Raw genomic sequence first — 27,254 nt, 5'->3', positions numbered from 1 at the left:
TATATATATATATATATAAACTCATCTTACTTTTAAGACGTTTGCTTTCGTTGATTCCTTCTAGAAGTTCCTGGTTTATAATTATCTGCTGTTTTACTTGTTTCTCCAATCTACTGATTTGATTTGATAGTTTGTCCTTTTCCTAAAGGCAAGTATATAATAATTACAGTCTTACTTTTCTATATACTAAAACAAGCTCACCTTATCCTGATCCTTGCCGACTGATTGTTGATCCAAAAATAAAAAATATGTAGCCACAGCCCATAAGATAAGGGACCCAAAGATAATACTGATTGATCTATTCCGCATGACAAAACCAAGTGTCACCTTAACTGTAACAAGAATACACTGCAAACAGAAAGATACATGCGAGACATATATTTGCAACGAACAAAACAAACGGATACTAACAGGATTTCCACACGTCGCAGTGTACGTCAGTACATATTTATTACACATGGATTCCTAAATGTGTTAGCCAAGTCTCGTTTCTTCTGGAAAATTGTAATAACTATTAAAACACATTAGGCTTGTTCTTTCTATCTGGACTTCTTGCCATTCATCTTTTTTTTTTATTTTTACTCCAGAGGAAAACATGCAAGAAATTCAGTTGAAAAGAACAGTCTTAGTATCCCCAGCACTGTAGCTTGAAGGCATTACTTACAGACATCGCAATCATATCCCTGATATAGAGACCTTCATAATCACAAGTCATATGGAAGGGTCATATTCCATATCACTCGTATGAGTCATGGTAAGTAACATTATTTACATCACACGTTGATCAACGTGAATGCAACATAAATAATGGACTAGGCTATGTTATTACAGGAGAGAGTAATTTTAACAGTGTTCAACGATGTGCAAATCGTGCTGAAAACAGAATGTTGTTAGAAGCGGAAGTTGATGTTCCACGACGATAACGAATCTGCGGACGTCGGCGAGATTCTGCGAGCACACGAAATCGGATTACTTACCATTATGACAGGGGAAAGCGACAGGGTGCTCTTTCACGTGGACCAAAGTCGAGATCCGCTACGGAGGTTTACGATCAAGCTACGCGAGATCGTCGCGATTTATTTTCACGCAGCGGTCCGGAAGTCGAGTCGAGGAAGAAACAGTCGGAAGATATTGACAATGCTTACACTAGCGGTCCGAGATGAACCACTGGAACAGCTCATGAGTTCAAACTACAGTGCTCACAGCTCTCACAGCTGTCAACGTATGCTGTCGTGGAGATTTTTACCTTACGAGCGAGACCGCGGTAACTCTACTGTAGCGGCGGTGCTCGGTAATTCGGTAATTCCCGAATCGCGTCAAGGCGATAATCGTCAAGATGATGATCGCGTGAGATAGCTGGAGATAGCATTGTTTCTTATCATTCTCTATCCACCCACATCCACCGTCCGGTTAACCAAATTTCGCTGACGTAACAATACGTATATAGATATGTATATTATGAGGTTTTTTTTTAGTGACCTAGTGTGCACTTTTGGAACTTAAAGTGAAATAAGTATATATGTTTTTGATACTTGATTAAAGTGAGAAAAAATATTTAGTATAGGTATAAAAAACAATTGCTATTGTTATTTCCTATCTGAATCACGAGAAAAGAGTACTTATATGTACATTTTTTAAACAAGGAAATGGAAGAGAAAGAAAGAGAGGAGGGGACATAAAAAAAATAAAACCCTCTCTTAATTTTTTTATACTCGTTAAATAAAATATTAAATAAAATAAAAATATTTTAATAAAATATCATATTAATACATAAAATTTATTTAATAAAATAAAATTTCTAGAATATAAAATAATTAAATTTTCTTAAAGAATTAACAATAATTAATTGAGAAAAGGGATAATGCGCCTGGTAAGTTGATAGTGTAATTATAGAAACAATTGTGTTTTCAAATTAAATAATTTTTAAATTCTCGTTAATATAATTTTATAAATATAAAATTTTAATCGCGCGACCAGAAGTTTTACAGCAAAAGAAGTATATATGCATGTATATAATATACGTAACTCTTATTATTATTATTATTATTATTATTATTATTATTATTATGAATTATGATAATCCGCCTTGATATTCGAACGATATCAAAATTATCAATCACAGCAAAACGAGACTCTCGAGAGACTATAAGATAAGATACTATTGATATTAAAGTAACATTAATTCATTTCGTAATCGGGGAATGTCCCAAAATATTAAGGACAATCCTGAAAAAGAAATATCAAGTAAATCTCTGATTTCTCCATTGTTCCCGATATAACTTATCGACGATTTCCCAACCCAGGACGAACGTAATCCGTTCGAGTCGCCTCCGGAGCTCACCATTGAGGGCGTTGCACAGCGGGCATTGTTTTTATATATTATCATCGTCGACCGTCGTCGACGGCACGTCGGACACATCGCAGTATGTCAGTGGAGCATCCTGGTGTGTATTTGGATATGGTACCGATTCGGCCAGTCGTTGACGTCAAATAACGTCGAACATTTCGCCGTCGTGGGAAAGATTCCTGGAGAAAGGAGTAACGGGGAGGAAAGGGGAAGGCGCATCCCTCGCGAGGCGAAAGTGAACAGAAAGGGAGAGAGAGAGAGGATGCGCGACGTGACGAGCCTCACGTCCGCTGCGTGATCGGCCGCGTAACATGAGAGGAGCACACACCGACAATAATAATTCAACTGCCAGGACGGCGACGAAGGAGGGTGCGAGGGAGTGAATAATGTACTGCACGACGCTCGGAAGATGGTAACGGAGAGCAAAAAGCAGCTAAAAGTTGAAGTTTACTCGTTGAAGTCTGGCGTTTACTTCTCCGCGGTAAACGACAGCAGCCCACCCGGGAACTGACAGCTCTTTCTAACAGCTTTTGCAGGAGGGACGCGATGAGGGCCCTGAGCACCGGTGAGGTATCCACTGCATTGAGACCGTTTTACTTTACTGTTCATCCCGATCTGTTCGGCCAGTATCCTACGCAGAGGGTAAGGATCTATTTCAATGCTATTCGGAATGATTGTTATATGATATGGTTGATGAGATAAATCATGGTTTCATCAAGTAACTTGTGGATTCTTTGTGCATTTACTTTAACACAGATATCCTATTTGTTTCACATCTTCCATATTTTTTTCTGTCTGCAGGTCTCCTGTGAATGTGCATTTAAACTTTTAAATTTTCACTCTTCTGTCAATGCAGTAGATGCAGTAGTTATTTTAAACAGTAAATTTTAGATACATTGAATTTTAAACAGCATAAACTTTTATATATTTTCAGTGCGAATTTCATTATATGACACTTTCAAAAATTTCATCTTTCAAATAATAAAGAATGGTTTTACTTTATTTTTATTTTTATATTATAAGGAAACTTTGTGAAATATGATATAGTATGATATAATATGAAATATGATATAGCGAAAATGTGGAAAATTATGCATTGACAGAAGAGTGAAAATATAAAATATAGAGTACAGTCTCAAATACTTTGAATACAAATGGTTTGATTGATCAATCAGACCCAAGTAGAACAAGTCGTGATAAATATCAAAATGACATTAAAATGAATCGAAAATGATTGAAAAATAATTTTTAATGATCATTTTAGACATCATTTTGATATCATAATGACTTATTGTTTTGCTTGGGGAAGAATAAATTTTATGAATTGACCGTTTGAAAAATGCTTTAAAACATCTGTAACATCATGTTAATTAACTGTATAAATAATCCGTATAAAATAAAATACATCACAGAAACAACCGAGATACAGATCATATAATTTCACAAGAATTTAGAAAGTTCCTGAACTGTATTTACAACCTTAGAGAGAGAGAGAGAGAGAGAGAGAGAGAGAGAGAGAGAGAGAGAGAGGAAAGGAGATAAAAATAACAGCGGCAAGAAATATAAAAGGAAAAGGCTATATTTACGCACTGCGAGTTATATTTTTATTTATTTTGTTTTCTTTCCATCGCGAGAGTCACGCCGATCACTCATTTCTCATCAAGGACACGTAAGATGCACGCGTGCTGTTGTCAAAGCGCCACACAAAGCAATCGGTAATGTAGTCATCGTAGCGTGATACTAAGCCCAAGCTAATGCGATGAACGGCATTATTTTTAGACGTGCGAAAACTTATTACCTCGTTCATAAAGGAATAATATAGCGATCTTTGGATGTGTACACGTGCGTGTACAAGTTTGCTTGAATCAGAATAAATTTCCTATCATCATAAAGTCTGCTCTTGTTGCTTGAAAGCTCGCAAAATTTAAAAGGAAACATAAAGAATAATAAAAGAATAAGAATTAGCCATACAGGCGGTCTTGATGATACGGCCAACTTTGCACTTATTCTCTAAATATTCACTACATTCAATGTGAATAATTATGCATGTCATGTATGTATATGATATGGCCATAGCATCTGGAGGTGCTTTATGAATAAATTAACCAATACTCGTTTCTATCAATGCAGTTTAATTTTGATTTTGGTTCAATTAATTCTTCGTCTTTTTCTAATTCTGATGGACTTTCTACAATAAGCCAATACTGTCGTAAGAAATTAACCAATCGCTTATTCTTTTCATATTTGACTACGATTAATCAGTTTCCTGTGGCTTAAGATTTAATGCCTAAATTCTAAGCAGAATCGTAAAGCTCGTAACATATTCCTGTAAGATTTGTAAGAATTTTTAAATGCTTTACCTTTATACAATATTTTTACAGACAGCTTCTTACTAGCTATAAAATAAATGAAAATTAATAAGAAATCGTAGATATTTATGAATAATCGTACGTCTTACGATATATACGCATAAACTTAGAACATTAGTAATAAGTTCTTACAAGTTTTGCAAAGAACATGTTACGATTCTGCTTAGAATTGACTCATTAAAGTAATGGCTTATTGTAGAAATCTCGAAAAAATTAGAACTAAAAGAGATTGAAGTTAATCTAATCGATAGAAATGGATTTAAGTATGACAGGAGTGCCACTTACGGTTAAAGATAATTATTTAAATATGTCTATATGTATTTAAATAAATTTATATTTTAAATATGTATATGGCTGCGCTGATTATTTTTTAGACTTACAACAATCAAATTGAAATAATAAAAATCCTCCCTAATAAATATATGCGCCCTGTATATTCGAGCGTTGAGGAGAGAGAAAGCGAAAATGTTCAAAAACTACAAATAATGTTGAAAAACTACAAATAATGTGAATAGACCTTTAGTTAGATATTTACGTCATTTATCAGTGAGATTATTGTTTGTCACGAACAGGGTCGCATTAAAATGATCATGCTGTAGCCACAGAAAACGTACAGCATTCAGCATTTCAGATCCACTCGTCCGAAAAAGGACGTAAAACAATCGCGGAAGAAAGGAACGATCGGCAAGTTTCTTTTTTCTTTCGAGAAGTCTTTTTTTTGATTTGCGTATTATCGCGTATTGTCGCGATAATACGACACACATAATACATACATTTGCTTACAGGAAAACAAATTAAATTGAGAACAAAATTAATAACATACCGTTTATTATAATTGAAGAGTATTTAAATAAATATATTTGTAATATGTATATTTGACAAATTAATAATAAAATTTAAAATAAAATTATAATTATTGTGCATTTATTGAATGTGTATTTGATATTTATAAAATACAGACTATTTTAACAACTTTAATTTTTCTAAATCAATGAAATCGAAATCATATCTCTATATCTATCGTTTTGCATCAACGATATTAAAAATTGAACAATTAATCGATAAAGCGACGCTGCATGTATGTGTTTGATTAATACATGTGTTGATTGTGACTTAAGATTCGTTTATAAACATTTACATTTTTAAGCGTGACAATTTAATTTAACAGATCATTAACCGCGAGATTAAAAAAAGCGTTGTACATTATTTTTTTATTAACTCGTAAAGGAACACATTTTTTGTGATGCTAAAGAAACATACAGGTCTTTGGAACCTATTAAAGTTTTTTGTTATTAGTTTTTTTTTTTTTTTTAGAATTTTTCAAGTTGTTTGTCAATGTATATTTTTAAAATCTGTTGTATAAGACTATTTGAAAAACAAATTAAATTATTAATAAACAATCAATAGGAGATAGAGCCACAACGACCGAAGCTGGATCTTTAATTATTCGATGAAAATTTATTTCATTCATCTTACTTGAATTGAGTGAACACTTGCTATTATTGGTGTATTTTTCTAGATCAATTAGATTTTTAGATCTGGAAGAATACATCAACTGCAAGCACTTATTCAACTATTGGCTGCATTCAACAGAACGTTTATTTCATAACTATTGAAAGTTTCTTCGCGCTGATTAAATTATATTTTTAGATCTAGAAGAATAGTCCTATCTCAGCAGACAATCATACAACGGTCGTATTCTGCTGAAAACTGTTGTGTTCTGCTGAAAGTAATCATTGAATACTATGCAGTCATACTACGTAATTTTGCAAAACTGCGCGCCGAATTGATTTTTCGAGTCTTGAAATGCTTATGTTGATAGAACTACTGTAGTATTATCATAAATTAAATTGCAATTTAATAATTTTTTTAACGCGTTTTTTAAAGGCGTCTTAGAAAAATCTTAATAATGCTGATTAAAATCTGTAAACAATTTATTGCGAAAAATATTATCTCGGATCAGACTCGGATCTCTTGCAATTCCATGCGAGCGTTCTATGCCTTTAGATCACCGAGACCTTCAGCATTACTAAGATCTTTCTAAAATGTAGACAGTTTAATTTGTAAAAGTACTAGTTCTCTGATATAGCGTTTTAAGATCAAAAAATCAGCGCGTAGTTTGGCAGAATTTGAAATATATAATATACATATAAATAATATACATATATATAAATTTACATCGAATTATTTAAGCATTATTAAGTCAAAAATCCAGCTTTGACTGTTATTTCCTATTAATTGTGTATTCGCATGAATGATCAATAAAATTGTTATTAATTAATTATTAATAAAATTTGTGAATCTTATTAAATAAATATGTGTTGTTATTTTTTTCAGAAAATTATTATTTTTAGTTATTTCTAGAGTCACTGGGACTCATTTACGGGTTAAATATTAAATGAATGTAAGGAATTTGGAGAGTTGTCTAGAAAAAAAATTGCGGCAATTCTTAAAACTAGAGTTATTATAATTCTTTTTTTGATTAGCTTTTTATTTTCTTTACACGAAATATTTTTGGAATGTTTAGCAAAATTTTATCAGTATTTAACTGATAAAAAAATATGTGAATGTATGATATATTCATAAATGCTTTCTTCTCAATTTGCAATCTTTTAACTATCAAATACTTTTAACTATCAATCACAGATTTTTAATAGATACACTGTTTACGATAATATGATGACCAAAATAATTGATAATTTTTCCAAGATAATTGATTAAACTAATTATTGATAGAAATTGCAGTTTATCAACAGAGATAAAAAGAGATTTGATCAAAATCCATTCCTAACAAAATTAGAATCTGGACGTAGAAATCAATATAGTAAAGTAAAAAACTCTTATAATTAAAAACGAAGTTAATGTTTCGACAGGGCAATAAGAATCAAATAATTATAAAATTAAAATTAAATATTATAGTTACATATATTAAAGAAAAAAAAACAAATATTTTACACTTTATAAATATTCAAATTAAAATCTCATTATAAAAATTCGCATGTTTTGGCTAGATTGAGCCATTTTCAAATATATAAAAAATTAATAATAAACTTTGGAAAAAAACGCAATAGAAATTATAATAAAAAATCAGAAGATCTTGAGAGGCCGAATGAAAATTTTCTCAGAGCATAAAAAATTGTTCACAAACGTTGAAAGATCGTGTGGAGAAAACGTCTGAATATTCTAAATCAATCTGGATATGAAAATCAATATAATACTTATTTGTTATTTTTCAATTTATTATCAATTATATTCCGTTATCATATTCAAGATATATCAGATATAAATACATTATTTGTATTACACTTTCTCATTAATATCATTCATGAAAGAATATTTGACTAAAGATTTTATAATACGTATACCTTGCATAAAAACATATCATTATCATTTTCTTATCTTTGTCTTCATTCAAGAAACACATTAGTATTAATTATATTTTTAAACATTCTTCAGTTATATGTTTTATATATATTCTTTCATGAGCAAGATGCTATCTATATAATATAATCATCTTTAATTAGTGCAAATCGTCTATTAAGTATTATCTAAGTTATGTCTGTTATTATTATCTATAATTTGCTATTTACAGACAGTGAATGAAAATTCTCTGAAGCAATTAAGTTCAATCTTAGAAACCTTACAACAAAAACAACCTATACGGCCAACCATTTTGCCTTTTTATTTGCGATCGAAGGATGAGAAAGATGTGAAGGCTGGTAAATTCACGCTTGTTAAAATACAGTTGAAAGAAAAGGATCTGAGGCAAGCGATACTTTCCATTTTAAAAACATGCGATCTACCCACGACGTTTGTTGATAAAATAGAGGAACAGAAACCTTCTATCACAAAGCACAAATCCAGATTTTGGCAACGAGCATATTCTGGAGAAAGGATAGACTTTTCGGAATTGGAAGAGGATCCTATTTATGCGTCGATTATTATGAAACGCAAGATTAATGCAGAGCCAGATACATTGAAGTAAATATAATATTGAGATATGCATTAAATACTAAATATTGCCATTATATTCGTTCTTGCGTGTTTCTGATTAGAGCGTATATAGATAAGCACATCAATGAAGTACATGTTAAACTGGAGGCATGCAGACCAGTGAGAGACGAGGTGGAGAAATTGGAGAAAGTACTATGCAGTGTGTTGGGTCTAAAGGATATCATATGGGACTGTGGTTGGAATATCGCTCATTATCGCGGCTGTTTATTAGCCTTTCAAGCATTAGCCGAGCATCACCCGGAATCGATGGAAGTATTGAGGAATCGCACTCTCGTGTTTGCAAATGATACTGGTATCAGTTTAGAAGGCAATGTTATGCTAAATTCTGGGGAAGTCAGGCACAATTGGCTCGACGTAAGTTGAAAATAAGCTGATTACCTGATCTATATCCATATAAATATTCTATATAAATATTAAACTCTTTTGTTGTTTATAGTTAATAAAGAATGTAAAAAAGCATGATGCTGTATTGTTGAAATTGCCAGCGTTTGAGAAGGCAGTCTCCCAAGTACTCCTCGATATTAAAGTTGGTCGACGGTGCGTAATACATCATATTATTTGAGTTATGGTAAGGCTCAGGGTGCTCTATATGTGCAGGAAATTCATGCCTAAGGTAATGGTCGGCCAGTATGAGCAACAGCTGCGACAACTCACAACCACGCTCTCAGATTATCGTGGCAAAAGAAAATATCCGAGTTCGTGGCCGGCCAGTCTATCAGCCTACGAAATTGTCATCGAAGCGTTAGTATTGCTATTTAAATATCGTTGCTTATGGATGATTTTAAATTTTGTGCAAGTGGCTCAATACGATTTATGATCTTGTAGCGAAGCAGGTCCTTTGATGTTATCACCGACTGGACAATTTATTGTACCATCGTCTTGTCCAAGTTTTCTTTTGGTGAATTTTATTACGGAAAACTTAGAGGAGGCTACGAAAAGACTATATCATTATAACAAGTAAGACATCTCAGATTTTTAATTGAACTGAGATTAATATAAATATTATTATCTACTACTTGTGCGCATTTGCAGCATAAAGCATGTGGAACGGGAACTTCATCATAAGACTATCAAAGAGTTAGGTTTAGCTGCTCTTAACAAGGACGACAGCATTACACCGGATCTTATGATACAATGCTGCAAACAGCTGCTTCTACACAAAAAGGATCTGGCACCATCGCTTGAGGGCGTCATGCTCTGGGTTACTCATTATTATTCTGTTATGAGCGATGGTGTTTTTTGTGTGCCATGGGATTGGAAATTCTAATTTTCGATAAAAGAAAACAAAATATGTTAACAGTTGTTGTTAAGTCACTAGCGTAAGCATAACGACAATGCAAATAAGTTTTACAAGTCCCGAGATTTGCAAGAGAATAATTATGATAGCAATTTAGAACAGGAAATTGTCTGAACAAGATAAAACTATTAAATTAATTATGCAATCACCATACTGACTTCTTCATAAAGATGAAAAACGAAGCCAGTATGCTGATCAGTATGGTCAATTTTAATGGAAGCCTTTAGATAACATTGTAAAAGTTATGTTCTAAAAATAGTATCTCTGTGTCGCACAATTCGAATATTATTAATTCAACGACAGTGGACTTGTATTACTAGTGTCATTATCGTTTCTAACTTCATGAGGACAACTAAAGATTCTATTGAAAATAGCTATCCCAAACGAGATTTTTGTAAAAAAAATAGGGTTGTCACAGACACTCGAAATCAGGAAAATATCAGGGAAATTGAAAAACGTGCAGAAAAATCAGAAAAAAGTCAAGAAATTTTGTTAAAAATTCTTGGTTTTAAAGAAGTTTGATGTGCGTATGTATATCACACTTATGCTGTTTTAGAATACTACCAACTTAATAATTAAATGCAAGCAGTGTGAATAATATTAATAGTATTATAATTTACATTGCTATGTCAAATTGCTTCCTTAATAAATTAATTTAACAGTTTTCAAATCAGAATGAAAGTACAAAAAATTTCAAAATATTAAAAAGTCAGGGAAGATGAAATTTTGTTCGGAAATCAAGGAAAAGTTATGAAATTTTAGGACGAAGAATTTGTGGCACTCTGATGAAACAATCGGACAGATAAATTTGAATTTACTGGAACTATTGTAGATTTTTAACAACAAAATGATCACTAGTCTTGCATAAGTCTTAGTTTAGCCTTAAGGGACTCGACGCTACGCGCTGTAGACAATTGTAAACAATTATAGACATATGTATATTTTTTTAATTCGATGTATCGACTCAATTGTAAATGTGCGGTCCGTCGATTATAAGCAATCGAGGACAAAAAGGTTTCGCAATAATTGACATTTATATATCTCTGAAGATGTTGCATATTTGATTTCCTCCTAAGACTATTAGAGAATTAAACATTGTCTATGCTCTAAAATTTTATCTCTTTGTTCTATGTCCGTTTCTAACATAGATTAACTTTAATCTTAATTCAACTTACTCTTCATCTTTTTCTAGACTCGAAGACTTAGAAAAAGATAATTGTTAGTCTTGTATTAGTCTTTTAGCTTCCTAAACAACACAAATTGTGACATAAGACTTTATATCTTTTAGTCGTCTTTTAGCCGCAAAAAACGTCTTGTGATCCGATTTTAAATACTTTTTGTTACTGGGTTATATATAAAGAACTCGATGTTGAACGCAATTGTAAATAATTATAGATATATATTTTTATATAATTATAGATATAGATATATTTTTTAATTCGATATATCGATTGTAAATATGTAGTTTGTCGATTATAATCAATCGAAGAGTAATAGCGAATTCGATTTAATGCATTCTGTGCACATTGGTGCATATTAAGCTGTGTCGTATTCTGTTCACATTGCTTGCACTTTTTGTACTTAGTATCTTAGCTTCCTTTCTTTTCAACGTCCGAATATATTTATTTTAAATGCAAAAATTTTTGAGAATTTTAAGCAACGCGAACAAACTTATTAATGTAAAAATGTGTGTTTAATGTAAATATAGAAACACAGATTAAATCATGAAATTCTCCATACATTTTATTGTGTTGTTAAGTAAAATATGAAATATTTACAGTTCACGTTTACACAGATTAAATGCATATATAACAGTTTCAGTATGCACCAATGCACACTATGAGTTTAATCAAATTTATTACAAATTGAATAAAGATTAAAAAATTAATCTATATTGATAGAAACGGATAATAAAGATAATAAAAATCTAAATAAAAAGTTTTCATGTAACCAAAGAAAAAAATGACAGAAAAAAAAAAATTTTTAATAAAATTTAATTTAAATAAAAATTTCTGTTAAAAAACTTTGACCAAACTTGGATTTGTTCAATTTATAGAGTAAATCATTTGCAGTAAAATTGTACACCTCGTCGAGCACAAAAGGACTCGAAATGTTAACGTGAACATTTGTTTAAATTCGCGCCGAATCCTGTCTAGTGATTCGAAAAAGAGGAATTTATCGCAGGGACTTTCGAGCGCGGGAAATGTCTCGCGATCGTCGGCTGTTCCCGGGTTCCCGCGCAAACGAGCGATCGGCGCCAAAATATCTGACGTGCATGCGCACTATCATCATGGTTGCGCGGGCCGCGGCTTCATTGGACTTCATTCGGCTTTCAGCGTTCGGTGTTGGCGTGTCAGCACGATTCCGAGCGCATCTTCCTATCTATCTCGCAGTCGCACTTCCTCCCCGTTCCTCCCTCGTGCAAGGAATAAGCAAACGTACTTGATTTAACGGCAAGACATGTCTGGACGCGGCAAAGGTGGTGAGTAAGAAATGAAAAGGGAGGAGAAAAAAAGAAGCTGGGAAAAGGGAAATCGCGGGGCCGGGCGACGACGACGACGACACTCCTCGCGCGTGTCTTTTTTCCAGGTAAGACCAAGGGAAAGGCGAAGACCCGTAGCAGCAGGGCCGGGCTGCAGTTCCCTGTGGGAAGAATTCATCGTCTTCTCAGGAAAGGCAACTACGCGGAACGCGTTGGTGCCGGTGCTCCCGTTTATCTCGCCGCCGTGATGGAGTATCTGGCGGCCGAAGTGCTCGAATTGGCTGGAAATGCTGCCAGGGACAACAAAAAGACTAGGCAAGCCCTTCCTCAATTCTCTTTCTCTCTCACGCGCGCGCGCGCTTTCTCTCGTTCCGTCTCTCTCGTTGCGACTTCCTGTTTCTATCTCGTGTCTGCGTCTCGCTCGGTTTCCTTCACACCCTCGACTCTAGGCGTAGTACGGAGGGAATATAGATCTTCGCCGTTAACCAACTTGATTTTAAGGAAATTAATTCTCTATCATTCTTAGCGTTATTTTGTTGCATAGAAATATATTAATACTGTTTAAACGTGAGGTTTTATCTCGTTCGTTTATCTCAGAAAAATTTTGTTTACTATTCTAGATTCGCTTTTTGAATTTTTACAAACTAACTGTTGGATGTTGGCATGTTTCGTATTTTAACCTTAGCCAACATGGATTGCTTAGCTTATTTGAATATATAAGATAAAAGCCTAATCTATAATATGTTCTTTTGTTTTCTGTTAATTGTTTTTAATTACTTTTTATCTTTGTTTGTTTGTCTTTTATCCTCTTTGTTTTCTGTTGCCTGAAATAAAAAATTAACAAACTTGGGAAGAGAGACGAGAAACACATAGCAAGAATAGTCGCCATTCATTTTTTCTCTTTTTCCTGGATACTACCCTTTTTTTAAAGATAATTATAGAGATTTTAGGAACTTTGGAAATTTTTTACTTTGACTTCCTCGTTATTTTATATTATAGTGATTTAATAGGTAATCCTTAAGCTATAAGAAACTGATTAATCACAGTTGAATGTGAGGAGAATAATATGATTGGTCAATTTTTTACATTAAATTAGTATCACTAATGAATAATTAAATGTGAAATAATTATTCGTTTAATTTTGATCAATTTTACTAATCTACATATTCTTATATGTCCAGAATTTCAAGTGAAATATTCAGAGTTTTTAGCCTGTAAGTTATTCTAGTTTTGAAAATTTTGATATGGCAACTCTAGGCAAGAAACATGATTGTTGATAAAGTGATCGTAAAAGAAAGGAAGAGGCTAAATGTAAGCAGGAAGCAAAGAGTAAAAAAACTTTTATTTTGTTTATATTATAAGAAGGAGATTATAAAATTTATATGGCTATTATTTTGATTGTAGACTAAGTGTAATGATTTGTTTTCTTGTTCTCATAAAAACATAGAAAAATTCTACATTATTTTAATACAGAGTTACCACAAAACTAGAAATAAAAAATCTGAGAAATGTTAGAGAAATTGAAAATGGTCAAGAAAGTCAGTAAAAGTTTGGAAATTTCGCAGAATTTTCTGGAAAATTAAAATTCTTATCTGGTAAAAAAGTTCAATATTGGTATATATATCACCCATAATTTATATTGCTTTTTCAACAAAATATTTAATGTTTCTAAATCAGCGAAGATACAAAAAATTCAAAATATTGAAAATCAAAGAAAATCCAAAATTTTGTCTGGAAAAATTATAGAATTTTAAGATGAGGAATTTGTGACAATCTTCTGTAATGCTTACCGTGGATTTTTTTCCATATATTTCGTTCAAATTGTGTATAAATACTCATCTTCTACAGGATAATTCCACGCCACTTGCAACTGGCCATTCGCAATGACGAAGAATTGAACAAATTATTGTCTGGAGTGACCATTGCTCAAGGTGGAGTCCTGCCTAATATCCAAGCGGTTCTGCTGCCGAAGAAGACCGGTACTGGTGGCTCTGGAAAGGGCGACAAGGCGTCGCAGGAATATTAGATTATTACACGTTTATAACTTTAACCGTAATTCTAGAGACATGCCTTTATTTCGCAAAACCGGAGGAAAAGGAACGAATGTCCTTACAAATCTGTGCAACAGGGCTGGTTTTACATGGTTGACGATAAAAAATTATGGAGATTGATAACAAACATCGGTTACGTTCAGCAAAGAAAGCAGTTTTGCTATTAAATGCTTTGATATGATTTGGCTTTGCTTTTAGTTTCTCACTGAAACTAAATATAAATCAATCGTATTAAAGAATTTTATAATTGCAAAGCTATTTTCTCTGCTGAATGCTTAGCCATTACATTATCATATTGATTTCTTTATTATTCCATCAATTTTCACGAATTAAGATCTGTTCTTTTTTCTCTATCTTTTATTTTAATTTACGTCACTTGCAAGCGAATTTTTATTGCGTTTATATGGAGTTAGGTATTACCGGTTCGATTCTTATGTTCTCTGCTAAATCCTATCTGTTATCAACGGATACATTGAAAGTATTTTATTTAATTAATAATTGTCATCTTAAGGTATATTTGATAATTATGTTTCGATTAGAACAGTAATCCAAAATTTCTGTTTTAATTTAAAGATTACGTAATTATTAATGAATTATGTTTTATTTATGATTCAATTTTATCTTATTTAATTAAATGCTACTGTTATACATATTTCCTACACGCAAATACATTTCTCTTTTATTCCTTTATTCTAATTTTAGGCTTTAGCCTCATTAATTTTATTCTGATTCTACCTGTATATCCTATTAATGAAGATTTGATTGAAAGATTGTATTAATGCTTGAATGTTTTTGTTAAATGTAAACGATATTGATGCAAAAATAAATAGCATTGCGTCCCTATGTGAAATTCAATTCGCAGATGCGTGTAATCCTCATTTAAATATATGAAAATAAAACTTCGTTATAGAAAGACCTACAACTTTTAACATTACACATTCTGTTGTCAGATATCTTTTGTACATTTATAATAACAGCCGTAAATGAAAAGATTGAATCTCTCATTGCAATTTTATTATCTGCCGTTATTAACGGAAGATGTAAATATTATTTTGTATTTGTATTTTTTGCGGAATATTATTAAACAGTTCTCTAATTTAAAATTGACGCTCGTGAACCTGTCGCCATCTCGCAAGCGATCGGGCCTGCGTTGGAATTTGGAATCACTTTGAGTAGTTGGGAGTGCAAGTACCGCGTCGATTCGACGTGACATATAACTTTTGGACGATTGTGTTCGGCCAGAACGACTTTTTCAAGGTGGTACATTCGCCGAACGCGGCAGCGAGCAGCGCGAAATGTCGTCAGGCGTGATAGACATCCTCGTGGACATGGGTTTCAGCATGTCCAAGGCGTAAGTTCGTAGATAAACGTCGCATCGTCGAATCATAACCTATGTTGACGATTTGACGGTTTTGTTACAGCGAGAAGGCCTTGGAGATAACCGGTAACAAAGGCGTGGAGCCGGCTATGGAATGGTATGAAGACATTGCTATTATAATTCTCGTCGCGTTGTGATGCTATCGATTTGTTATTGTAGGCTATTGGCCCATTCGGATGAGGCTGAACCAGGACCAGCCGTAGGCGAGAGTGCTCCGACGCTGTCTACCGACTCGCAAGACAACGTCGCAGGTGCTAGCAGTCAACCAGTTTCCACGACTGAATCGGCAAAGTCTATGAAGTGCGACGTGTATGTTGATGAATTGCAAGGATAAGACTCTAATAGAGTTTTCCACTGAGAAAACTAGTGCAATATTGATGTACGAGTACAAAATAATTAATATTTTCAGTTAATAAATGATTTAATCCTTTCAAAGTTATGAGATTATCATGATAATAGAGAATATGTAATTAAATCGGATATATCGATTTGCATTCAGTTGCATTAATTTTCTCAGTAGAAAAACGCTGTAAGGCTCTGTGTTCAGATAGACATTGCCAAAATTATTGAAAACTTATTTTCTAAAACTTTTAAAACAAATCTCACTCTTAAAGATTAAAAATTGAGATGCTCTTTTTTTAAATTAACTTAATTTTTATTCTTCTAGTGAAATTCTATACCAAAAAATTTAGAAAATATAATATACTTGAAGTATAGATTATTAGTATTGACAGTGTATTGGAGCACGATCAAATGTTGAAATAAATACTCCTTTAAGCATCGAGATTGTTGCGTTACGCTTTTGTATGGAATATCAGTATCACTATCACGTATAAAAGAAATGTTTACTTTGCAGTTGTTTCAAAAAAAATTTTCTTCGCGTTAATTGGATCTAGAAGGATAGTCCTATCTCAACTTCCAATAAGTATACCTATTCTTTTCAAAATGTCTTTGTAGATGTGGAAAACTCTTCAAATCTAACTTAGAAGTTGAATTTCATGCCACAAAGTCTGGACACGATAGATTTTCTGAAAGCACAGAGGAGAAGAAGCCGTTGACTGAAGAAGAGAAGCGGGAACAATTGAAGATGTTGGAGGAAAAGTTGAGGCAAAAGAGAAAGGAGAGAGAGGAGCAAGAAAAGAAAAATGCATTTGAAAGAGAAAAGAATAGGATACGATCGGGAAAGGAAATGTCCGAGGCCAGGAAAAAGTAAGGAATAAAGTAACGAAATTGAAATAGAAAGAGCAAATCTATATTTTATTTATATATGTGTAATAGGTTGGAAGAATTAGAGATGCAGAAGCTTCTAGAGCAAAGAAAACGAGAGAAGGCGGAAGAAAAAGAGGCAAGGCAAAGAGTTCGAGCACAAATCGAAGCCGATAAAGCAGCAAGACGAGCTAAAGCAGCTGCAGAAAGCAATCAAATGGTTAATACAACTTCAGTCTCATTATCCGCAATACCTTCATCTACGTCTACGCATCATAGGAAGGATTACACCGAAACCAGGCTTCAGGTATATAATATAAAATGCATATGAAATAAGTAAAAAATATGTAGACCATGTATTCTTCAAACAATTACATTTTAGCTTAGGCTGACCAATGGACAAACCTTGACCCAAAGCTTTGGAAGCAAGGAACAATTGTCTGCAGTGAGACTGTTTATTGAAATGAATAGGACAGATGATAATGGTCCCTTCCAACTGATGACCACGTTTCCCAAAAAAGTGTTTACGGACGAGGATTATGATACGCCATTGGATGTATTAGGTATGCTGTATTGATAATTTATTGTTATATATCTACATTTCCAACTTATAATAATTTCTATTATTGCTTATTGATGCAAGGAGTGCATTCTATTAATTAATTATGCAATTTTATCAGCTGTAATTTAATAATTCATTGTTATGATTATATTTAACATATTTAGTATATAAAAACTTTTCCTGAAGATATGGCACTTCTTTTACTTGCAGGCCTAGTACCCTCAGCAGTTGTGATCGTTCAGAAGAAGGCGGAATGATGTAGCCAGTAATGCCCTAATTTGTAAGCAAAAATGCTAATGTATATTATCATACAAATTAATTATAAGACATTCACTCTAATATAATGATATTCTTTATTATAAATGATAAACTCGTATGTGATATACGAATTTCTTTTTTGAAACTGATTTCTGTATAGTCTGTTTCTTTCTTAACAGTGAATATTTATTGCATTTAAAAAAAATAACATTACGATTAAAAATTAAATGATGAACAGTTTAAAACTTGTTAATGCATTAATATTTAAATTTTCAACCGAAGCTCTTTTCGTATTTTTTGAATCGTGCATAATACAAGTATTATTTAATCTAATAATTATTTTAATTATTTTATAGACGACACTTTAATCTGAAATATATTCCTAATATTACTTAAATATTGATACTTTTAATATTTTTTAAATATGGATTAAGAATACTAAAAATTACATTGTTTAACTCGCAAATATTTGTTGTTAGTTTTTTGTCATGATAAATTATTTTGAAATTGATCTGTATGTCGTATATGTAATATAATATTTATATAATTTTATCTAGCTTGCATATAAATATTATGCTTTTAAGTTTACCATTATATCAGTTTTACGTTATATATATGATGACGTGGTACGATATTAGGATATATTATTTGTTGGGATCTATTACAGTTGGTAGGAAAATGATATATGCCATCACAGTCTACCAGTTGTAATGCCTTGTTAAAACAAATTCTTATCTCGTTCACATATGAATTTTTCGTTTTCTGGAAAAAAGTAAAGTACGTTTGTAGTAAAAACTTATGTTTACTATTATGTTTTTTTTTTTTATATTGATAGTTTTCATATCCGAAAAGAAACTATTCAAAACGACGTTTATCCATATTGGAACAATTTTTGAACTTACCTGGTCAACCACACACATTACTTGTCCCCTTTTATTTAATATCTTTTGAATTCCCGTTAAGTAATTTTGTACCGTATATTTGTTACCTGGCAAGATATTTGTTTTTGCAAGTACGTCTATCATATTGTACCTGTCGAGTAATTTTAAACCTGTTCGAAAATATTTCAATTCATTGTTTAAATCTCGTACTGAGATTGCACAAGTGCCGTGTTTATCCCATTCGTGTTTCCAGAACGAATAAGGTTTAGATCCTTTCTGTATATCGATCCAATTTTCTTTTAATGCTTCTTCTACGGGTGCTAGAGTTTTTGAATCAAATGATAACGACCTGTTACAAAATTGCGGACCTATTTCATTATATTTTGTAGGCCAAATTCCATGAATGGTCCACTTGTTACGTTTTGGTAACACGCATCTGTGCGTGCTGTTTAGCGACTTATTTTCCCATTCGAAACAAACTGTCAATGGCCATCGCTGAGTAAATATCAGGACATCAAATTCATTGGATTTTACGTTTGTTTTCCATTCGATCCATTTCCTATTAAAGTTAAATGAAATAAAAGTTACAATTTTAAATTACAATCTACATCATTTATAGAATGCCGTTTAAGTGATTAAAATTATATTTTGAAATTGAAAATCATAATGTATTGATTCAGATCTTCTATCAGAAAAATATACTAATAACGTTTTTCACTGGCACAGCTGGTACGCATTCAGTGTACTTTAAAGCCGTTATATATATATAAATCGATATAAAGATGTACATTTAATAAAAATATAGAAACGAATTAAACCGCGAAATCTTCAATACATTTTATTGTGCTATTTGATCAAATATACATTGGGTATTTTATTAATTGAGATATCTCACTTTTACATTCAAATTAAGTAACAGTACAATAGCTTTAATGTACACTGAATGTGAACTAGTTCTGCCAGTGAAAAACGCTATAAAATGATGATTGGAACATTCACGATCTCTTTGATTGAACTAAAGAATAGTTCGCTTTTGCGTGTGATGTAATCAATTGAAATAATTGGAAGTTATATACGTATGTGTTATGTCGATAAAATATCGATAAAATCACCAGAATTTTTTTAGTATTAAAACATGCGTTAATAATTTGTTAACATCTGCGTGCCACATGCACTGCAGGTGTACTAACGTTACAACAATTTATCTTCATTTGATAGATATAATTGATTACTTCTAAAAAAAACGATTGTAATGTAACACTCGCGATTGTAAATCAATTACGCTTCAATTATAACATCGAGGTGCAGATAAATAATCTTATCCGTCGACCTTCAAAACTTAAACAAAAATTGATTAATCATCATTAAAAATCATTGATTATTAATATTATAATTATTAATCGATTATTAATATTATAATTATTAATCGAGATTATGCCTATTATTAAATATTTAATTCTTCATTTATCGGTGTGTTGACCAAACAAGTTAGTTAATATTGATAGTTAGTGATATAATATTGATAGTTATTGATACAATAATTTCAAACAATTCATTTTGTTGCCTTCATCACGATATACTCACCCATGTGTGACGCACAGTAGATAAAACAAGACAATACATGATATTATGTTGTACTTGCACATTCTGTTGAAGGAAGAAACCATTCTGTGCGAAAAGAGAGAGAATGGAGACTGACCTGGGAAGCAACGGAATTAATGGCACTTAATTCTCCCACTACTTTTTTCCCACCACTATCTTTACCGTTCTTTACATTGTCCGCAGCAGATGGCATTTTCTATCTGATCTTGATATTGACGGTTTGAACAGCTACATCATGAAACCTATATTTTCTGCCACATATGTAATCATAAATAGTATATTTCTTATTACGAGCGTTAATTAAATATAATTACTATTTATAAAACATTTGTTAAGCTTGTACAATAAATTTTAAATGATTTCCAATGTATCTCTTATAATCTATCGCGTTAAATAATCGGAATAATAATTATTTCTAATTATTTTTATACATTTATAATTATTTTCTGTTTGAAAAATAATTACGGCCCAATTTAAAGAGAGTGTAAGGATATAATTATATTTTATTAAAAATTTTATTTTTTTATATTGAATAATGTGAGTGAATGAAAATTTGCTGGAATTAATGTACACGATAGCTGCGCATTCATCATTTAACATTGTCTATCTCTATCTACATTTATCGCCTGATATTATCTATGACGCGTGTCCAAAGATAAATAGCATTTATTAAATATCTATTAAAATAGCTGTATAAATAGCTATGCCAAGCAAGATACTTGGAAAAAATTCTAATAAATCTTGTAATCGAATAGGCGTGTAATATAAAGACATAACCAAGGGCATTAGGTGACATTGCCATCTCCTTTCATTACATTGGGTTGGATTGTAATTGCGTTTTTTTTAAATCTAGTAAAAACCGCGATTACTTTCTTACTAACCAATATTCATTCAATAAATATCTTGACAGTAAAGTTTCAGCTTTAAGAATCTCTTTTTTAAATTGCGATATGACAATTTTTAACGGAGTTATGAGCAATTAAAGTCAAAATAATCTTTTTATTTAATCCGCGATAAGTCAGTAACCAAAAAGCAATAGAAATATTTAATAATAGAAATATTTAAAAAAACGATTTTGTAGGGAAAGTAGCAAGCTTTCACGATAGGTAATCGAAAATTTTCTCAAATTTGTTTTGAGTACATTACAAATCCACAAAGTGAGAAAAAAATTTTCCGTCTTTTTCAGCTCGTAGTTTTTGGTATGTAAAAATTACCAAACTCATATAAATTTAAAAAAATGTAGTAAGCTTTTAAAAGTAGAGATTTCAAGCTTTAAAACTTTTTTTTTAAATTTAAATTTCATTCATTATTGTATATACAATTTTGAGCTAAAAAAACGCAATTATTTCCTTGCCAACCCAATATTTCATAATTGTTTTTCAGTGAAATCATTTTTTATATTTTACATAATCGGTGTTACAATACAAATTTTGAGTTTTATATAAAATTAAATTTAATTTAATGTTTTAAGTTGAGTACTCTCTTGAGTACTCAGAACTTTGCATTGACAGTGACGATATAAAATCAGAAGGTAGCCACACCAATGTCCGATTTTATGTCGTCGCACACAACCCATGTAAATGTGCTCTCGATACGCCGAAAGTGAGTACATGTACGTGGACTCGTGCTTGTGTATATGTTAGGGCTTCAAGATTCGGATTTAAAGTTATTAGGATATCCGTTTATCCGAATTATGAATAAATTGATGCTTCAAATTCGGGTTATCTGAAGATTTGAATTTTCTAAGATATCCGAATCTTGATCCGATAAAGTAAAAGTCGAAATCAGATCCGGTTCTCAGATTCTGGATTTGTAGTAAACTTATAGCGAGTTCAGTTGGGTGCATTAGTGCGGATTGCATATTAAAGTCATTATATTATATACTTATTTAATTTAAGTGTAAAAGTGAAAAATACAAATATTTCTCTTATTGACTTAGTACATCTTTGTTATTACTATTAAGATTGAGAATCTGTTTTTAAAAAACAAAAAAACATTTCTATTTATAAATTACACTATTAAATTTCATAGGACGTATGTGAGAAATATTGTACATATTATAGAAACAAATCTATAGAAACAAATGCTTTAAACGGTCTAGCTGAATTTTAGTACTTGAATAATTCTGTATGAATCTATATTTATATTTTTAATTTATTTTTTTTTCAATTATGTGAATCAAAATTCAATTTTTATTTAAAAAGAAACTTATGTTAAAATTCATCAAATACATCAATGTTTTCTTTCTTTCTGGACATAGATTTAAATCTGGAGCCAAATTTAAATCCGAATCTGAATTTAGATCCAGATCCAAATTCCGCGAATCCGAATAATTCGGATATCTGGATTACCCGAATAATACGGATTTGTGTTCTTGAACCGGAATCGATTTTGGAAATCCGAATATCTATCCGAATTAAAAGTTTTAGACTGCAGTGCCACGATAACTGGTTGAACTTATAAGCATGAAAAATGTGTTCGAAATTTTTTTCTTACTTGCCATTTCATTATTAAGTGCTTATTTGTGAAACTATGACTTCTCTCGTACTTATCAAAGTCGTAAAAATGAAAAAAGACTCAAGTTATCTTGGAATTTTATACGTAAAAACATATTTTTCACTGCGACAGCTGTCCTGTGTTTTCTACTGAAAAAGCGTTCACTTTACATGCCTTTTATAATTATTTATTGATTGTGAAGGGAAATAAGGAGAGTTTTCAATTTTCATAACTTTTTTTAAGCGATCTCATTATTCATTTTATCCAATTTCTTTTTATTTATAAATGGCACACAAGAAAAATCACCATTTCTCGTTTATGACATCATGATTCCAATATGACCGCCGCGACTACTCAGGAGCTTTAATATAGACTGTTCCAAAATTTACTGCCAGTACTAAAAATCTATAGTTTACATTATATGCACTATAGATTTTTAGTATTGACAGTAAATTTTAGAACACAGTCATAGTAACATAAATTTTTTTTTTATAGAAATATCTTTAGTTATTCTTCGAAACAAAATACAATATTTTAATTTTGATGATATAGAAACCGAAATAAAAGGATTCAATTAATTTTTTATTATACAATGATTTATCTATTTCATTATTACAAATTATTCTATTTTTTTCTTTTTTATAATTAATATCACTTTTGACATATCGTTGTATCGGCAATTTAGTGCTGTCGTCATACAATTTCAAAATACATATTAGATGTATATTTCTAGAATACATTTTATTTGCTTAAAGAGTATCGAGTGTATAATGTCGACACATCTCGATACAAACGAAAATAAAACATATAATTAACGATCATATGAAATTACGTTTGATGAGTCTTCCAATTATTTGAAACATCTGGAAAGTTCTGTTTGGTTGCACCCTTTGCTTCAGTAAATAATATAAGATTCCTCTAGAAATAAATAAAATGACGAAGAGAGCAGTTAGATCCAACCAGAAATTTGGAGGTGTTTCTTGCCCTGAAATGCAGACAAATTTGTTAAACATTTTAGACATTTATACGCTAAACATTTTAGACGATTATTATCGAGATACAAAGCTTTCAGAAAACCAGGGAATGGAATTAATTACTTATAACGCCGTTACATTTCTTATCGTTATGATAATGATTTAGTAATGATGAATTTTTTCTAAGAGTGTAAAAATGTAACGATAACATCAAGGTTGGAAAGTCATTCAATTGTTACTTGTAACGAATTGGAAATCGTTACTGAAACAATTAATTGTAATTTGTTACTTTTTAATCATTACTTGTAACGTTACTTGTTATAAATGATCTTTTTCAGTAAATAAGCACATAATGATGCAAGTTATTTTTTAAAGTGACTTTCCCTTAGCGCAATCTCAGTTTAGTTAGTTATCATTAATTATAATCATAAAAAATTGCAACATCATTTTGTTATTATAAAAAATAACGAAATAGTAACTCTTTTTTATTCCCTGCAAAAAATCGTGTGCGCGATATGCAGTAATAATTATTAGAGTGATTAAGCAACTTTCGAGTTTCAGAAAAAATTAGAATTCTACCTATAATTCGCAAGATTTCCTTAGGCGAGCTAAAATGACAGTAAATTTCCTCTGGCGGACAATATAGTCTCTGTCTACCGTGACCGTACATGGCTGTTGTGAGAGCTTCCAATCCATACCGAATGTAACTCATGTACATAGGAATCGTACGATAGAGAGGTAGAGGCCTCGGATCACCGAAATCTTGCACTGCGATTAACATTAACGGACAAGTTAACGCAGGTCCGGCGAATATACTATTCTGAAAAGATAAAACGAACAGATTATTTATTGATTTTTAAGAGCTTTTCTTTTCGCGATGCAATCTCGAACGTACCACAGCGTTAAACACACTAGCGATGTTGTATCCTATACTTTCCGCGATGAAGGCACATATGAAGCAAGTACTAAAGAACATGGAGCTTCTGTGCAACTCCAGAGGTTGTCCCGTAATGAAGTAGACCATTAAGAGATATAAAACTGCGAAACCTAACTGGGAAAGAAATAAGAATGATTTTTAAAATGTTTGAATAGATAAACACACAGATGGGATTAAGCTGAAGATTTAATATTTTAATTTATAATAATGAAAAGTTTAAACCCTTTCCATAAAAATTGCAATTATAAAAGCAAGGAAATCAGAATCTATATAAGAATGATTTTTCTCGAGGAGATTAAGACTTGATTTGGATTATAGTGCCGTCAAAGAAACGAATTTTACTATATGAAATGTAAAAGCAATTTTACAGAAAACCAACCTGTATAGGTATATTGACTATTGTTAAGGCCCAATAATACGCACTAAGGTCGTACCATCTGTTAAAGTGTTCCCGTTTCATTATCTGGATTTCTAAAGGAACTGTAATGAGAAAATAATAAATAACGATAAGATATGATTTTCAAGTTGATTTTTTAAAATAATGCATTTTGATTATTTCTGTGTCTTTACAAACAATAGCATTTTTAGGAAGACATTTAATTTTTATAATTATAGCGTTAATAAGTATTATTATTTAAATTTTTTTGTATGTCAGTCTTTATATAATATTTATGATAATATAAATATTAAGAGTATAATATCCAAAAAAGTTTAAATAGTAAAACGTAAGTAAAACGTAATAAACAAATCAACTGCTTATATTACTTCTCTGCTTTGATTAGTTCTTTCGTTTATTGTTTAAAATCTTATTGCCTTACATTCTTTTGTGTGTCATAGTCTTTATGTGACTGTATGACGAATGCGTTTTCTTAAATAAATATATTGATAGATAAGATTTTAATTAATCAGCAAACTTTTTATTTTCTTGTGCATCTAATTTTCTATGTGTAGAAAAGAATTTTTCCTTACATTGCAACAGCACCGGTAACATGGGTATGTACAGAAAAAATATCAGGCATGCGAAGCAAAAGCCGAAATTGAAGAGAGCCTTGGTACCGTCGTTGCCCATATTAAAAAACAATCCGCCAATTACTATCCCCAGAAAGATGTGTAGCAATATCTTCAGGTACATGTAATTCTGTAAACATTCAGAGGAATCTTATCTTTGTGTGCAATCCGTTTTAGAAGAGATCAAATATCTAAAATTTTGTTAATTGTCTTAAGAATGTCTACATATTTTCTTTGTATTCAAATATAATTTCTTATACTTGAGACGATACAAATCATTTAGTTATCGATGTACTAGTCAATCAAAATTGTTAAAAATGATTTTATTTTGATTTTTAACGTCAATATACAATCAAATTTTCTAATAAAAAAAAAATCATCATTTTGATTTTTATGACATAAAAATAATATTTTCACTTTCTCTTGGCTTAAGTAATTTACTAACAGATTTGAATAAAATATTGTAAGAAATTGACATCAAATATATTCATATTAAACTTGTTCTGCTAATATTCGACATAATCTCACAGTAGATTGCCGATCTGTCATTTTAATAAATTACGAAATGACCTTCTAAGATATCATTTAAATGATTATGAAATAATACAGATTCTGCTCAGTTTTGGAAATCTGTCAGTAGGTACTTTTTAATTTTTGTTAACATTCCTATCGACAAAATTTGTAGCAGACGCTTTGTAAAATTTGCTTTCGACAGACTTGACTATCTAAGAATGCAAAATGAGTTGAGCTTACTCTGTTTCGACAAATCTGCATCACCATTCTCTTCACTAGCGTGCCGAATTGATCGATCCATAAGATTTTCGGATTCTTTTTATCAAATTCAAACTCGCTTTTTGATCGTAAAATTGGAAGTAACGGTAGTTTCGTGTTAACGCATGTGATCATCTGTTCGATCAAATCAAAACCATAGTCACCCGTCGAGATTTCTATTACTGCAATATTCGATGTTAATTTATATAATTTTGTTAATGTAATCATTTTTTGATCAAAATCGAATTATGTATAAATACTTGATTAAGTAAATTCTTAAATATACTTAATTCTTAAATATACTTGATTAAATAATGCTTAATTCTGAAAAATAAAATAATATATTAACGATAATCTTTATTGCTGAAACATATTAAATTTAATATAATTATGTTAATGTTAATATAATTTTATTAATAATTATTTTTGATTGAATTCTCTCTCTCTCTCTCTCTCTCTCTCTCTCTCTCTCTCTCTTTTTATTAATTATAATTAACTTCTAATTCTTAAAAATTAATACAAACTAGAAATTAAATGCCTATACCGTCGAACCTGGATTTAAAAAAAATTTTTTTTAATAATTTTAAATAATTCAATGTGAATTATATATATATATATATA

The 27,254-nt window shown here is 31.2% G+C and overlaps 6 protein-coding genes across 9 annotated transcripts in view; 3 read left to right on the top strand and 3 right to left on the bottom strand.

The window, feature by feature from the left end:
- The window catches only part of LOC108685235 (alpha-1,3-mannosyl-glycoprotein 2-beta-N-acetylglucosaminyltransferase), a 3,459-nt gene extending 2,409 nt beyond the window's left edge, over positions 1–1,050 (bottom strand). The window contains exons 1-5 of one of the 3 annotated variants that reach the window (XM_018189925.1): positions 978–1,050; positions 665–873; positions 412–494; positions 202–327; positions 31–142 (exon numbers count right to left, since the gene is read on the bottom strand). In XM_018189925.1, coding sequence (XP_018045414.1) covers positions 31–142; positions 202–327; positions 412–459 — 286 coding nt within the window. In that variant the 5' untranslated portion in view covers positions 460–494; positions 665–873; positions 978–1,050. Of the gene's footprint in view, positions 1–30; positions 143–201; positions 333–411; positions 495–664; positions 874–977 lie in introns of those variants that run through there. The other 2 variants (XM_018189926.1, XM_018189927.1) reach the window with 2 other exon arrangements.
- Positions 1,051–2,373: 1,323 nt separating this feature from the next.
- Positions 2,374–11,077, top strand: LOC108685254 (T-cell activation inhibitor, mitochondrial). Of its 2 annotated transcripts, none has more exons than XM_018189958.1 (8): positions 2,374–2,759; positions 2,875–2,989; positions 8,309–8,697; positions 8,772–9,084; positions 9,167–9,267; positions 9,328–9,471; positions 9,556–9,687; positions 9,763–11,077. In XM_018189958.1, the coding sequence occupies exons 1-8, from the start codon at positions 2,734–2,736 to the stop codon at positions 9,995–9,997; spliced, it is 1,455 nt and encodes a 484-aa protein (XP_018045447.1). In that variant the 5' UTR covers positions 2,374–2,733; the 3' UTR covers positions 9,998–11,077. The 2 variants fall into 2 exon arrangements, with proteins under 2 accessions (XP_018045447.1, XP_018045446.1); XM_018189957.1 differs by having other exon boundaries at positions 9,310–9,471.
- A 1,006-nt stretch (positions 11,078–12,083) lies between these two features.
- LOC108685233 (histone H2A-like) lies at positions 12,084–14,728 on the top strand. The gene is made up of 3 exons (XM_018189920.1): positions 12,084–12,509; positions 12,617–12,824; positions 14,358–14,728. The coding sequence occupies exons 1-3, from the start codon at positions 12,488–12,490 to the stop codon at positions 14,533–14,535; spliced, it is 408 nt and encodes a 135-aa protein (XP_018045409.1). The 5' UTR covers positions 12,084–12,487; the 3' UTR covers positions 14,536–14,728.
- A 1,015-nt stretch (positions 14,729–15,743) lies between these two features.
- Positions 15,744–17,994, top strand: LOC108685223 (UBX domain-containing protein 1). Its single transcript, XM_018189909.1, has 7 exons — positions 15,744–15,911; positions 15,982–16,035; positions 16,098–16,247; positions 16,896–17,147; positions 17,217–17,451; positions 17,527–17,707; positions 17,917–17,994. The coding sequence occupies exons 1-7, from the start codon at positions 15,856–15,858 to the stop codon at positions 17,961–17,963; spliced, it is 975 nt and encodes a 324-aa protein (XP_018045398.1). The 5' UTR covers positions 15,744–15,855; the 3' UTR covers positions 17,964–17,994.
- On the bottom strand, positions 17,709–20,696 carry LOC108685224 (ribonuclease Oy). The gene is made up of 4 exons (XM_018189910.1): positions 20,430–20,696; positions 18,867–19,404; positions 18,554–18,726; positions 17,709–17,979 (listed from the first exon to the last, which is right to left on the bottom strand). The coding sequence occupies exons 1-3, from the start codon at positions 20,510–20,512 to the stop codon at positions 18,556–18,558; spliced, it is 792 nt and encodes a 263-aa protein (XP_018045399.1). The 5' UTR covers positions 20,513–20,696; the 3' UTR covers positions 17,709–17,979; positions 18,554–18,555.
- Positions 20,697–23,615: 2,919 nt separating this feature from the next.
- LOC108685212 (ATP-binding cassette sub-family G member 4-like) overlaps positions 23,616–27,254 on the bottom strand; it is a gene marked incomplete at its 5' end in the record, with an annotated part of 11,011 nt that continues 7,372 nt past the window's right edge. Inside the window, 6 exons of the mRNA XM_018189899.1 lie at positions 23,616–23,928; positions 24,497–24,737; positions 24,813–24,968; positions 25,234–25,334; positions 25,824–25,992; positions 26,616–26,815. Coding sequence (XP_018045388.1) covers positions 23,762–23,928; positions 24,497–24,737; positions 24,813–24,968; positions 25,234–25,334; positions 25,824–25,992; positions 26,616–26,815 — 1,034 coding nt within the window. The remainder of the gene's footprint in view (positions 23,929–24,496; positions 24,738–24,812; positions 24,969–25,233; positions 25,335–25,823; positions 25,993–26,615; positions 26,816–27,254) is intronic.

The sequence above is a fragment of the Atta colombica genome, unplaced genomic scaffold, assembly GCF_001594045.1.
Source record: "Atta colombica isolate Treedump-2 unplaced genomic scaffold, Acol1.0 scaffold149, whole genome shotgun sequence".
NCBI classification, from domain to species: Eukaryota; Metazoa; Arthropoda; class Insecta; order Hymenoptera; family Formicidae; genus Atta; species Atta colombica.
Note: the sequence above shows the minus strand (reverse complement) of the source record. Positions and strands in the feature narration are given on the sequence as shown.